Below are 16,113 nucleotides of genomic sequence, written 5' to 3' on the forward strand. Positions count from 1 at the left end.
GCTTTGTCCTAAAGCGAATACTGTACTTAGTGATTGGTCGGCGGGCTGCAGGAATTATACTTTTTACTAAGCCATACTTACATGCTATTTCAGACTGAATATTCATAGTAGCAAGGTAAACAATACAGGGAGCGTGTCATAGGTTGCTATTGTTCAAGAATGAACCAAACTGTACACAAACAGAAAAATAAAGTGCAACCAAAAGTTTTATTACAAACAAAAAGTAACCCCGATGCCAGCAGTTCTCAACAACAATCCCAACATGACGAGAGTATAATGAAAACCTCCACCCTGCTTAAAACTGGCATCCTTTGAAGTTCTTTGCTGTGAAAACACCATAACAGCTTGAAGTGACATTTTCCAAAATGACAAAAGAAAGAGATCAGAGGAAACAGATTAAAGAGTGCAGAGGAGGGCTCTTGTTTGGTCAGATAAGTATGCTTTGAATATAAAGGCCAAGCTCCTGAGACGAAGCTCAGCTGAACACATTCAATCTTTTAGGTCATTTCGCTTTGCTTATCAATCATTTATGCTATGTGAGATTTCACCGCCAGTGTCATCCCTGCTATCAGTGGGATGCTTTTGGAAAGGGGAAATTTGTATTGTTAATATTTAATAGGATCCCACAGGAGCTAATATTCAATTTGGCACCATGTGTGTGCGTTCAATTCGCCTTCGCATGCAGCGCAGTTAAAAACTCAGGGCCACTTCAGGATTCTGAACTGCATTAGAATTGAGAATATTATGCATTAATTATCTCAGAAATCACAGCCAGTTTGTTATTGAGTGAATACACATGACACCATCTCCGAACAAAACACAACTACACTGCGCACGGAGATTTACAGATACTCACCGAAGTCTACGAATGCCGATTGACCCACTCTCTTTACATTCTCCAGAGAAGGTCCAGATGGGGCTTTGGTGAAGTTCCCATCCTTTAAAAACAGAAAGATTTAACAGAATTAAAAAAAGGAAGACAGAACAACTATGACAAGAAAAAAAAACCCTGTCCTCATGCAGCAAATAAACACGCCTCTAATTTCTGAAGTGTCAATGGAGCTGTCAGCACACAGCTAATAATTTAGTGCAACTGAAAAGCGCAGCTGATGTGGGCATGAATGAGAGAGAAAACCCAGACTGACACAAGAGGAGGAGGTTTGCCGGGCATCCGTACCCTGATGGACATTACAAGACAATGCATCAAGACAAAACAATGTGCGGTCTGACAATCTGACCGGCTGAATTTAAAATGGGAGGTTTGGATCTGACTGACAGGCTGTGAGGAAACAGGAGCAGAAGGTAACTGATGGCGGACGTGCGGTGCAGGTGGACTGAAGGTGATTGACAGGTGGGTGGCAGGGGTCACAGAATGACGGCTAATTGTAGTACAGAGAGGTCAGAGGGCAGGGTAAGGCTACTGCGCGCATTGATTAGCCCATGTAAGCCAGAGCACAGCATGGCAGCGGTGATCAAAGCATGTCCGAGAAAGCCGTTAAGACTGAAGCTTCAGAAAAGCCTGGGAGACTCTGTCTACATTCTGAACACAGGTCTTCACGGAGCAAGATAAAATCCGATGCAGCGCACTGACTGCCCACTGTAATAATGTGAAGAAGACAGCGGAGAGACACGTATGTTTCATAAGGCCCAGATCAAAGGCATATTACTATTGAAAGATGAATCGTTTGTTACGTCAGCTGTTCACTTCAGGTCTTAAAGGGTACAGAAAGAGAAAAAGATCGGGTGGAGGGTGTCAAAATGAATGAGATTGAAACAAAACAGAAGGGAGTCTAAAAACAACAGGAAGGTGAGGCAGAATTACGCAGTTTTATATACAGCACATTTTAAATATTTTATCCATGACTGAATGTTTGATTCAGATTGGAAGCACGTAATAGTCTGGTGATCACAGCTCTATATTAAAAGGCTGCTTTCATTAGCTATGTTTACATGCACCCAAATAATTTGTTAGTAACTGGATTGATGGCTCAATAGAGCCTAAACATCTCAATAGAACTGACTGTGCTTGAGCAGAATGAAAGAGGTGGTGCACAATAATAAAAAAAATACATTACACATGCCTGTTTTCTCTTTATTATTAAAATATTTTTTGCATTAATTCACCTTTTAATTAAAAAGTACATTATAAAATAACCATGAGGATCATATTTTGCATTTGTTTATGCTTTTGAATTGCATTACAGGACCTGAATTTCCAACACAATTTGTAACTTTTTGATTTAGTAGCTAATTCGTATTTGTTCAGTTTAGTCCAATTTGCTTATCCTCCAATGACGGTTGGGTTTAGGGATGGGGTTGGGTGCCACGCTTCCTGTTCTGTTACAGTAATTGTTCAAGTTACCAAAAAGTTATGAAATAAATGTTTAGGCTGTAGTTTGCATGCCCCTACTGGCTGCTCTGAGTATTACACAGCCATTATCATGTGACTAACATGGAAGTTAGTGTCTGCCATGCGGCCAGTGTTGGCAACTTAGCAATTTTGTTGCTAGATTTAGCAACTTTTCATACTACCCTAGCAACTTTTTTTTTTCAAAAAGCACCTAGCAACAAATTTAGCAACTTTTAGCAATTTTTAAAAAGTGACTCAAAAGAGCAGTGGCTGCAGGCTTCACTCAAACACACACACACACACACACACACACACACACACACACACACACACACACACACACACACGCGCGCGCACACACACACACACACACACACACACACACACACACACACACGCACACACGCACACACACACACACACACACACACACACACACACACACACACACACACACACACACACACACACATTATTTTATCATAACTGTTAATTTACTGATATTTGTTAACATGTATATTTGGTGGTAATTTAGGTAGCAATAAATTCTAATAGTGCTATAATTGTTGTCACTTTCACAAATGTGTTTATTTCACAAGTTAAAAGGGGTAAGTACACAAGCTGTGATTGTTTAAAAGAATGTAACTGTTCATGATCAGTGTTATATTTAAAAATAAAACATTCTTATCAAAAAGTGTTTGTATTTTACAAATAGTCAAATATATTTTTCATACAAATCTAAATGGACATGATTCAAATATCGTTTTTGTTAAGATGGCCAGTCAATTTGAGAAAACATTAATTATTCCGTATGCTACATAAAGATGTAGTTTTGAGTTGCGATTACGCAATGACGTCATCACGCAAAGTAATATGTTAATAAGAACCTATTTATTCTGCATCTGGATATAATGTTTTAATATAATATAATACACGGCGCCTCAGAGAGTAGAGACATGACGGGCTTACGCTTGTCAGATACTACGTGATGGCGTCACGAATATGCAAATTAGTGTGTGATGTCATCTGGCAACATTTAACTACTTTTCAGGCGGCTTTAGCTACTTTTCAATGGAAATAGTTGGCAACACTGCATGCGGCTGTTCGATTGCTGAGTTGGAGATCAGTGAATCAATACACATCTGTAGCTTCGTCTGTATGTGTTATTGTTCATAATACTTCAACTATAAAAGGTTAATTTAGGAGTTTTTTGTAATTTGTATTATTTGAGTACATTGTAAATGTAATTCTCACTGGACCGTATCGGAACCAGCGTCACTGTATACTGATCACCTTTATTGCCTGATATTTTATTTTCATGTTATTTTAAAAGCAGAAAAGAACTAGATTACAAGATATTTGAGATATTTGCAAGAAACATTTTTGTTATGTCCTCATTGTGAATAGGCACGAGACGATAACTGTTTTCAAGTTATACCGCAGTTTGGAAAAGTCAAGGTTTCAAAACAATCAAAATTATGCTATACCGTTCCTAAGGTATATTTAAGATATTTTATTTACTTTTTAGTTTTTTAGGATAACAGTATCTTGATTTGTGGGATACTGTGAAAAGAGTAAAAAGTGTTGACGTGTTTACTGTTTCCAAAATACCTTAAACGTTTAGCAAAATAAAATATATTGTGATCAAAAGGGACATTTAAACATTTGTGACCAGACATTTAAAAATAATATATTTTAGAGCAGTAATCACAATACCACAAAACCGTGAAATTTTTAACCAAGGTTATCATACCATATCAAAGTCAGAATCTTATACTGGCCCATGCCTAAATGTGAATGTAAAATTATATTGTTTATTTTCTACCTATTTATAGTTTTACTCAGCCCTTATAACAGTGTGAAAAAGGACATTCCATGTTTGTGAAGTTAATGACGGAGAGATAAACTTAATGTTGATGTATACACAGGATGTTTATGAGAACAGTATAGCTCCTTTTTGAAATCGTCATTTTGTACGACTGAATTCCAACGAATTAGCCACTAAACTCACAAAACGTTTGATAATGTATTGTTGTTGTTGTAGTAGTAATGCTTTGTATTTTATTTCCCTGGATTAACATGTACTGTTCTTCATAAGCCTAAAATATGACAAAACAGCTCATGTTTTTAGTTTATAACTTAAAACTTGGTGACATTATTCATTTAAAAAAATCCAAGGATCCCTTAATACCTTCAGAACGAATATTCTTGGCATACTGTTCAATAAGGCGCTGAAAACCTTCCTTATGGATGATGACTACACATTCATGATGCAAAGCCCCATTCACACTATGCCCACCATTTCCCAGACGAGTGCTATTTGAACGAGATCAACAGAGATGATTTGAGGTTTTCTTCATGGCACATTTTCTTGCACGAAGTAGCCACATTACAGTCATAAATGGGTGGATATTTTCATCAACATAACTCAGGTAGACTGTGCCATTTAAACAGCACTCAAACGGCACCAAGAGGCCCTAAGTGTGCCAAGGTAATTCCCTCGACACCAATATACCACTGGTAGCCTGAATCATTAACACAAGGCAGGATGGATTCATGCTTTCACGTTGTTTACACCAAATTCTGACCTTACTATCCTCATATTGCAGCAGAAATTGAGACTCATTAGACCAGGAGAACTATAGTCTGTAAAATTGTAGCCTTAGTTTGTTGTTCTTAGCTGACAGGAGTGTCACCGGTGTGCTCTTCTTCTGCTGCAGTAGCTCATTAGCTTCAAGGCTTGACATGTTGTGCGTTCTGCTTTTCTGCATGCATTGGTTATAACATGTGGCTACTTGAGTTACTGTTGCTTTACTATCAACTTTGACCAGCCTGACTATTATCCTCAGACCATTAACAAAGCATGGTAATACATTCGTTTTGAAGGGGGTGTTCATAAGACTGTCAAGACATCTTTTTTTTTATGATAACATGACTTGTCATAAATTTGAAGGAGATTATATGCATGTCATTAGCTCAGTTATGTCATTTTAAATTTGACAACTTGACATTATCGACACAGCATAGCTTGTCATAAATCTGTCATTAACATGATTGTCAAGAGGCCATTATAATTGTCGCTTTCACCTTTTTTCAGTGGAACAAATGAATTAGTCATGAAATATTCTCATTAAAAACGTCACGCCTGCAGAACATACTTTGGGGTTACGTGTGCGCATTTGTTTGTATGTGGGTATGTCATTTTATGCGTGTGTTACAGGTATGAACGGCATTGGAGGATCCGCATTTCATGCTGATGATGTTGGCCGCTGATGCTGGGCTCCCACCACCAATCGCTGGGTGGAGTAGCGTTTAAAAAGCCGGCCCAAACTGCAACGGCGATCTCTTTCTCTGTCTCTCCTTTTCTCTATCTCACACTTTCGTTCTCACTCTTTCTGTGGGTCTCTGTGAGAAACGTCTCTCTTGCAAGGACTAGTTTGGTTTGCTCTTGTCTAAAATCTTTTGAGATTGCAAATTGCAATGTGTTTGCGTGTGAACTTGTTCAGTTAACTGATACCTGTTTGAGTAATACTCCGGAAAGGGTGTAGAAGCATGATATACATACAACACTCAGATTCATTTTTGTATAATTTCATTAGGTTCAGGAGAGTGTGCTGTTTTGTGTGTGTTTTGTTTTTTATCTATAGTTTAGTTAAGACGTTTGGTACATTGAAGATGTTTCTTTTCATGCTTTTCTTTTGATATTTACAGTAGTTTAGTTTGTTTAATACAGATAGAGTGTTTTGTTATACTTATGCACCTCTATCTACCTGCTCTCCAACAGGTAAATTATCATTTATTATTTTTTGTAAATATTTTTCTCTTTCACTCTACAATATATTTTCACTTGTTTTTACTGGAAGTATGGGCAATAAATAATCAATTGCAGGGATATTTGGTTTTCAGTTGTTTCTTTCTCCATCCATTGGTCAGGCACACACTAAACTATTATATGTTATGTCAAAAAAGCCTTACTTTAATATTAGCATCTAAAAGGATGTAACACTCTGTTAAATACATTCATAACAGCATAATTAATATTCAATTAAATTTAATGTCATTATAACAACAAATTTAAATTGTACCACTGTAGGTGTAGGTGAGGTCAATAAAAATTCCAGAACCCTCACGATATGGTTCATGCACTCTTACAGTAAATACAGTCAGTCTAGATGTGCTGTCACTGGAGTTAGGCAGAAAAAACCCGAGCAGTGCAACAACTTGGCAGCCATTCACAAAGAACACATATTTCCATCTGAAAACATGAGATGCAGCACTCTGAAATGGTTCCGCCATATTGCCATTGTTATGCCAAAGGAAGTGTGCAACTCTTGGATGGACACATTGCTAGCATTTTTATTAAAAGAGATTTTAGTTTTAAAGTTTACTAAACCGACAGTATGCAATATTACCATTTTTCTGTTGTTTTATGAGAAGGCTGGGCTTAACCTATGAAAGTTTAATCCACAGTTCCAAATTATGAGGTTTTATAATTTATTATTCTATTTATTTTGTACTTTTGCATTACAATAAGCTTTTGAGTTCTGTAGCTGAATGTGATAAAACACTTCTGCCTGTCCAAAATAAAGAGAGAAAAAAAAAACAAGCACAGGAGATTTCTGCTCATTCAAGCAGCTCTTGCATGGAATAAGATGCAAACAAAGTTGCAGTTTAAAGAGTTGGTTCGACTACATACCTTTTAAAAGGTTTGAAATGATTTGGAACTTGAAACTTCAGCTTGTAGATGTTTTGACTAGTTTTAACTGTCATTGTATGTGTGGTTTGATGGATTAATGATGTTAGCTGTTATTTTATTTTATTTATATTTTGTTCGTTAAATCCATGTGAACTGTACAGTATACTGTTGTCCCTTGTTATTTGCGGGAGTTACGATCTAAAAATAACACGCAATAGGTAAAATCAGCTAAGTCGTCAGCTTTATTTTTTACAATTGTCATACGTAGATGTTTTAAAACACCTCATTTTCAAGTTCAAAACCTTCCCTTAAGTACAGTATTATAGAATGAAACCAAAGATAAAAAAAAGGCATGTCAAACTGCACGAAAAAAATCTGCGAAACTGTGAGACTGCAAAATATGAACCGCGTTATAGTGAGGGACCACTGTACGGCATAATCTTGGCCAGGACGCTCTTGATAAAATAAAGGTTATAATAATAATAATAATAATAATAATAATATTTCAGTTGTACTGAACACGTATCAAACTTTGACCCCAAAACCAAGGTACTAACTGGAGCATCATAGCCCTAAAAAATTAATAATGACGCTGTTTCATGACAAAAATTAAAATGGGATTAAAATATTATATGTTTTATTATGATATTTTTGTTTCAAAAACAAACTGATTTACTTCATAAGACATGCGGTAGCTTCAAAAAAGGGCCACTACCAAACACCGTTATTCAGCATGGAAGAGCAAGGATAAAATGTGTTTGTCTGAAAGAAACAATTAAATATACAAACAATTCAAAACACTATTACTGTTAGAGTGTCATGATCACCAGCAGTGTTATCAACATTGGAGATTTATTCCGGTATTCCTTCAGAACTACAACTCCCAGAACTCTTTGAACGCATCAACTCTTGCAACAGCTGACAATAATCTGAACACTCTCACACACACACACACACACACACACAGACACACACACACACACACACACACACACAGCTGTAGCTTGTTTTCATTCATTACATAGACTATATATACACTTCACTTTCTCATTTACATTGCTTAATCTTGTTATCCTGTAGCATTACGAAGCATTTCCTTTCTTTGCCTTGTTTTTCCGTGCCGTGTTTCCAGACCCTTGCTTTGTTTATTGATTTTTGCTGGACTCGTCTTTTGGATTACCCTGTATGTACCTGTTTGCTCATGAGATTGATCACTGCCTGACTGACTACTCTTGTAAATAAAGACGCTGCATTTGGATCCCCAACACTGCTGCAAGTATTGCATATATTACAGATAGGATGTGATAACTATGTAAGCTCATCAAAGTGTATTAAATGTTTTTAAGAGCAAGCTGACCCACAACAGCTCATTTTCCCCGGTCAGTTTTCTCCAGCACTACATGAGAACTCTCCCTCCTCCACCATCACCAACCTGTAACTGACCATAAATCGCTTCATTACCTCCAGAACCATCTGAGGCTCCGTCAGCACAAAACACCTCGGTCTAATCACTTCAGCTTGGCCAGATGCAGTGTTTCTGTCAGCTTTCAAAGTCTTTCAAAAAACCAAGATGGCAGAGCGGTAATTGGTCTCATTATGTGTGATGACACATACTGCTTTAGCTCACAATTACAGAGGGGAATAGGAGAAAAATATAGAAACATACCAAAACGAGAGCATCTGCGAATCTTGCCTGTAACAGTACTTCTTAAAAGCACTAGGTTATTTAAAAACATCATCTAGGTCAACTGAAACAATGAGGTCTGCCGTGACACATTTATTTGTTTAAAACATAACATATATTGCGTTTTTTAATCAATCCGAATGTACTTCTATAAAAAAGACTGCTAAATTTGGTTCCACAATGGATTACGTGCATTATTTGTCTTCTTGCAGTGGTTGTCCCACTTGATAAACGAAGCTGTTTTATGCGGCCTGAGGGATTTGTTCATAATTCTCACGAAGAGCAAAACTCAAGTGCCTCCTTCCTTCTGTGTGGACAGTGTTTATCTATCTCCATTGAAAACTCCCTTGAGCCTTTGCTCTCAAACTGCAGGCATGCATCTGGCGGTCTTGTGTAATATCGATTGGTGTATGATTGCGGGAGGCAGCTCAACTGTAATGTGATTGTGGCTTATGTAAAGATAATGGCGACTTGACTTGCTCACCCTAATCTTCTCAGAGTAGAATGAGGCCGTGTTGAGTCACAGGGTCCGTCTCATTGGATTGATTGAACACTGATGTTAATAGGAAGGGGCTGTAACAGCGGCATGTTGCCCTCAGGGGGTTGTGAGTAAAGGTGTATTGCCGGAGAATTACTTGATGGAATCAATGGTCTTAAGGAGGGAGTGTCTTTAGAGACATTGCATTTACTGATGTTTCGGTTTTAAGAAATTAATATCAGATACAAAATTTAATTTCTATTTCTAAGAACTTCTGCTTTTAATTTTGATCAGGGCCAGCATTCACAAAACGTTGTAAGGATAAAAGTAGCTCTTAACTTAACGGTTTAACAGAAAATCTTAAAAATAAATTCAGTGTCAATCCTAAAATTAGGATGAAAATGAAAACTAGCTCCTAAATCTGTGAAATGTCAGATTAAGTCACTATAAGACAAAATAACAAACCATACAAAAATGGCTGTTGCCTTCTGTCTCGAAATGTAAAAATTGTAGAAATATTTACAGATAATGAATATCAATAAGGCTGTGCAATTAATCGTAATTCAGTTTCGATTTTAATTTTGCCTTCTAATGATTATGAAAAAATATTAATCAAGATAAAACGATTATTGCATCATAAACCGCCCCCTTTTCAGTTGTACAGATTTGTTGCTCAGCAAAGCTCAGTTTCACATCAAAATTACTAAAAGCATGTACTGTAATGTAACTTTTGCAGCACAGGTAGCGCATCATTCATTGATGTACATTTAAATCATTTATGTTTTTAAAAGCGTGAAAGAGCGCATGCTGTTGTGTGTGTGTGTGTGCGCGCTCAGCCTCAGAGACGAGCAGAGCACAAACATCTAAAGTCATCTTAATGTGAGCGCTTTAATGGGTAAATACATGAAAAATTTGTCAAAACGTGGTGTTTAGTGATTATTCATACTAACCCTCATTTATGTAATAAACAAACGAGTTGAGAATCAAAAGACATGAAAATTAAACCATAAATCAGAACCGTACTGCTCTTAAAGTGACAGCGCGCAATAATCCTGCTGCGGTTTTTATCAATATTAATCGAACAACAAAAGGACAAAAATCACTCACTGCTCTTGACTAAAAGACTTTTGTTGCTATAATTAAAGTTTTTATTTTACAGTAAAGATGCTTAAAGCACTGTTTGCTTCATATTTTTATTCTTACAGTATTTTCCTTATTTACAGGGAGGAAAATAGCTGTATATATATACAGTTGAAGTCAGAATTATTAGCGACTCTTTATTTTTCCTCCCAATTTCTGTTCAACTGAAAGAAGATTTTTTTTCAACACATTTCTAAACATAATAGTTTTAATAACTCATTTCTAATAACTGATTTCTTTTATATTTGCCATGATGACAGTAAATAATATTTGACTACATATTTTTCAAGATACTCATATTTAGCTTAAAGTCACATTTAAAGGCTTAAGTAGGTTAATTAGGCAAGTCATTGTATAACAGTAGTTTCTTCTGCAGACAATCAAAAAAATATAGATTTCTTTGGGGGCTAATAATATTGACCTTAAGATAGGTTAAAATATTTAAACCTGCTTTTATTCTAGCCAAAATAAAACAAATCAGACTGTCCAGAAGAAAAAATATTATCAGACATACTGTGAAAACATCACTTGGGAAACATGTTAAACATCATTTGGGAAATAGTTATAAAAAAAAATTTACAGGAGGGTGAATAACTTAGACTTCAACTTGACTTTAATCATTTTGAATAATCGTGATTACAACTATGATCAAAATAATCGTGATTATGATTTTTCCCATAATCGAGCAGCCCTAAATATCAATTTATATTATTCCCTAAGAATTGTCTGATGGTTTTTACTGCAATTATTCACATACCTCACTGTACAGCACAAATGACAACACAAAGTGTAGGTGTCTCACCGGCTACAGTTTTAATTTATTAAAATCTAACGCGAAACATTTTTGCACTGCCGTATTCTAGGCTTTTATAGAAATGTGACAGCAATACCACTTCAGCTGGGTTTCGCTGCACAGCTGTCACAATCTGAATGAGGGTAAAACGCAAAGACTGATGGGAGCGAGTTGTGCTAACAGAGTCCAGCGATTCAGAGAGAAGTGAAAACTTCAGGATGTCACGGATATTATTCAGCTGTGTGAACTTATTTGTCACCGAATGAGTCTACAGGATTTTCCATTTATGCACCTGTCCTTTACCACTGAAGATGAGGATGGTAATAGCACAAGCTGGGCAGCTGAGTACGGGTCATTGCCTCAGTTGGCAATGATGTATTTATTCACATCCCCCAAATCACTGTATAAATGTCATATATATTCCCATACTGCCACCCTCATAAGCACATGCGCACTTAGGTCAGAACGCCAATAAGGCAATTAGGTGTGAAAAATTATGCCTCTATTTTTCAGTTAAAATCTGCAAATGCCACCTACTGTGTGTTAGTACGAGTATGCTTGCTGCAATTATAATTGTAATCATATTATTTAAATAAAAGTTTTCAACGTTTCATTGTAATTGCCAAAATCTCATTATAATCCCATTTATATTAGTGAGTCAGAGAGCATATGGACATCATTCATAGCAACAAGGTTAACCCGCACATCTCTTAAAACTCTTACTCTTGAACGTCCACGTGAACCAGAAGTTGATTTCAAGTTATGTTACATGTGAAGCACCACACGTCAAAATGAATTTTCCTGAGAGGATTAATAAAGTTTTAAACTAATCTATCATTCCCTCATAGCAAACTAAACGTAAGAGGTAAGAATATTGTGGCTGAAGCCATCAAACTGACATCATCAGAGAAAGACCACCACTTTAAATGCAGAAGCAAACTGTCAGACATTGAAGATTACCAAAACAAACTTTTTTTTCCCGGTCGATTATCTTGGATGGTTGAATATTTTACCTAAATAATAATAATGTGTGTTAGCAAAATACACTTTGCAATTTTTTATTTCATACGGACAACTTTCCATTACTAAAAGTTTGTCTTAATAGCTTTGTGAATTGGTTTTAGGAGGAAACTCCTAAAGTAATGTACTGTATATACTGTATAGACATACTGCTGGTGTCCTTAAAAGGGTTAGTTTATCCAAAAATTTTAATTATCCCATGATTTACTCACCCTCAAGGCATCATGGGTGTATATGATATTCTTTGTTCAGTCTAATCCAGTCAAAGTTATTTATAAAATCATATTTAGCTTTGGCAGCCAAAAACAATGGCAAGGGGCAACAGTTTTATTTTTATCAGAAGTTTAAAAATAGGTTCAATAAAACACATCCATCCACAATAAAAAAGTGACCCATAAGGCTTTGGGAGGTAAATAAAGTTCTCCTGTAGCAAATCCATACATTTCATAAGAAAAATATCCATATTTGAAACTTTACAAACTATTTATGTAACTTCCAGTGAACGGTCCAGCTGGTGGTGCTAAATGCATCAAAAATGCCCCTTAAAAGGAGAACACAACGACATCCAATGCTCATTGGAAGTTACACAACGTGGTTTCTAAAGTTTTAAATATGGATATTTAATTTGTGCACTGAATCCAGATATAGTCTGGATTCACTAAAGAAGACCTAGATTCACCCCTGGAACCATATGTGGTACTGTTATTACGCATTAATGCACGTTATTTGACTTTTTTTGAACAATGGCATTGTGCCATCGTAGAGCAGCAAAAGCTAAATATAGTTTTCCAAATAACTTTCAAAAGAACTGCATTCAACTGAAACAAGAAAGTAATACCTTGTGATGCCTTAAGGGTGAGTAAATAATGGGATAAATGGGAAACAAATTCTGTTGTTTACTCATGCAATTAAAAACTAGAGAGGGGGGGGTATTGATTCTTAGAACATTTTTTAACTACAACTGCAAGCGATTACATATCCAGATGCCATTACACACCAATAAAAATGACACTTGAGCAAGAATCTAAACATCCATACTGTAATATCTGGAAAGGTTTGAGTGAATATAAGAGCAAAGCAATGACATGAACCAGTCACGCTTTTGCTTGATGCTGTAATTCAGTGTTTGACCCTGCTGACATTTCTGTGTTGTCAGTTTAAAATGCAATGAAATGCAATTTAAAATGCATGAATGCAAAAGCATAAGATACAGTACTTTTATGATGGAAACTTAATTTAAAATCAATTATGTCAGGCAAAAAAAAAAAAAAAAAGAACAAAAATAAAAAAAAAACACTAGCTAAACTAACTAAACCTTTCATGGCATCTATATATTACTGCTGTCCGTTTATCTGAAGTGCTTCTTTTATTCTCATTTGTAGGTTGCATTTGATAAAACATCTACTGAATGACTAAATGTAAAAGGTAACCATATCAGATGTCAAAACCATCTGTAAATCTGTTTGTTTTAAGTCCAATAAACTGTTGATGTTGAGAACAATTTGTCTACAAAACTTTCAGGTCCTTAAAGCACTCCATAATGAAGGCATTTTTTGTTTATGACTTGAAGTGTTTAATTATTCTTTTTAAACTGAATATATTTTAAAGATTTATTTAGTTGAAACCTTTTTTGTATGTCCATAAAATGAAAGTGAGTTAGGCCAGTGTTGTTTATGAAACAGATACAGTTCAGTAGCTCAAAACCTCTTCTTGCTTCACAGAAGAAAGAATAAAACATACAGTTGAAGTCAGAATTATTAGCCCTCCTTTGATTTTTTTCCTTTTTTAAATATTTTCCAAACGATGTTTAACAGAGCAAGAAACTTTTCACAGTATGTCTGATAATATTTTTTTCTTCTGGAGAAAGTCTTATTTGTTTTATTTTGGCTAGAATGAAAGCAGTTTTACATTTTTTATGAACCATTTTAAGGTCAAAATTATTAGCCCCTTTAAGCTATTTTTTTTTTTTTTGATAGTCTACAAACCATCGTTATACAATAATGTGCCTAATTAGCCTAGCCTGCTTAGTTAACCTAATTAACCTACTTAAGCATTTAAATGTCACTTTAAGCTGTATAGAAGTGTCTTGAAAAATATCTAGTCAAATATTATGTACTGACATCATGGCAAAGATAAAATAAATCAGTTATTAGAAATGAGTTATTAACACTATTATGTTTTGAAATGTGTTGAAAAAAATCTTCTCTCCGATAAACATAAATTGAGAAATAAATAACCATTCAGGGAGCTAATAATTCTGACTTCAACTGTACATGCTATTAGAATTTTAAACATTCTGTTGACGCAGACCATCTCCATCCCATCACTCTACAAAATCCTGCATCCTCCAATAATATATCAACTCACTTGAGTGATTTAAAATCATGAACAAATATTTTCATATTCTTTTCAAGTTCTGGTTGGTCAGGGCCTGAATTCACATTATGCTCCAGACAGGAAATGTTGTACAGTCATTCTGATCTTCCCTACAGGCAGTTAAAAACAGCCAGGCAGCACTATTGGAATTGTAAAGGCTATAAAGGAGGATGTGCCGTAACATTTTCTGAGGGCTGTTGGACTGAGGCGTTTTGCTAACGCTTACTAAATGCTGAACTTCGCAGTTTGACGATCATTAGCAAACAGAAAGCATTTTGCTATAATAGGCGCTACGCATTTTAAGAGATTTATGGAGTGAATAGATGTAATTAATTGTTTTTCAACTAAAAAGGCTCTTGCTGCTCTGGCATTACCATGTTAAATCCCAGAGAAAGAAAACCTTAGAGTGTATGAATAGAGAAGGACAGAATATCTCAGCCTCCCACAGTCTCATTATAGTATTTTCAATATATTGTTTATATTATATTAATATAATACCAATTATATTGTAGAACACAGGCATATATTACAGCTAATAATGGCAAACTAACATTCAATTATTTTTTATAGTAATGATCAAAAATGACTTGCTTTTTTTAAAAATATTTTTATATCATCTTTTTATATTTCATTAGAATTATTGCACTTAATTATTCTTTAAAGCACAAAAATATTTCAGCTCTTCTAGCCCTGGATTTATTTTAATTTAGTTTCCTGACTGATCACATACATTAAAACATTATATACTTTATATTAATATAAAACTTCTCTTAAAGGCTAAGGTAGAGTAATTAACTATCCCTACACTCTTAGAAAAGAAAGTTCGATCAAAACAACAAAAATTACATTACATTGCGGTCACACACATTGTATAACAATACAAATCACAAACAAAATAATAAAGATTATTACAGTTTTGGGGCAGCTTTTGTCACTGATTTTGACTGCACAATGGACCACTTGAAAAAAACCCAGAGTATCAGATTGGAGATCACAAAAGTCCAATCTTTGCATGTGTTTTTTAGATTTTACATTTCTAAAATTTGGTTTAAAATTATTACCAGGCCAGTATTACAAATGATTATGCACAATCAAGCAAGAAGCAGAAATATGACAATCTTAGCTAGGCTTTCATGAGGCATGGTATACAGGGAAACAAAACATTTAATATGCATTTAGTATACATTTAGTTTTAATTTCTCAAATGAATCCTCGTTGCACTTTAAACAAGTTTACAATGATAAAAAGTTTGTTAACAAGTGTTTACTGATAAATGAAGGAAATTGAAAGCTTTGTTTTGTTATTTCATTTTCATTTACAAGTAGCAGGGTATTTACAGTAGCCTGGGGGCATAGTCACAAACTGCTGTTACACCTAAAAAATATTCTTATTCACTTAGTTCCGCCGCAGCATCACATGCGGTGGTAATGGTCATATTAAACTGTCACCTATTGTATGTAAACATACAAATGTATGTATTAATGATGCATAAATATAAACAAGAGAGAACATGGCCTGCCATGTTATGTCAATCCTTGTATCCTTAAATGAGCTCAAAGCAGCAAATTAATCGGTA

The 16,113-nt window shown here is 35.3% G+C and overlaps 1 protein-coding gene across 1 annotated transcript in view; it reads right to left on the reverse strand.

The window, feature by feature from the left end:
- The window catches only part of itfg1 (integrin alpha FG-GAP repeat containing 1), a 221,087-nt gene that overhangs the window by 154,704 nt on the left and 50,270 nt on the right, over positions 1-16,113 (reverse strand). Inside the window, exon 8 of the mRNA XM_056461971.1 lies at positions 857-938. Coding sequence (XP_056317946.1) covers positions 857-938 — 82 coding nt within the window. The remainder of the gene's footprint in view (positions 1-856; positions 939-16,113) is intronic.

Source organism: Danio aesculapii, chromosome 7 (genome assembly GCF_903798145.1).
Source record: "Danio aesculapii chromosome 7, fDanAes4.1, whole genome shotgun sequence".
Classification (NCBI taxonomy): Eukaryota; Metazoa; Chordata; class Actinopteri; order Cypriniformes; family Danionidae; genus Danio; species Danio aesculapii.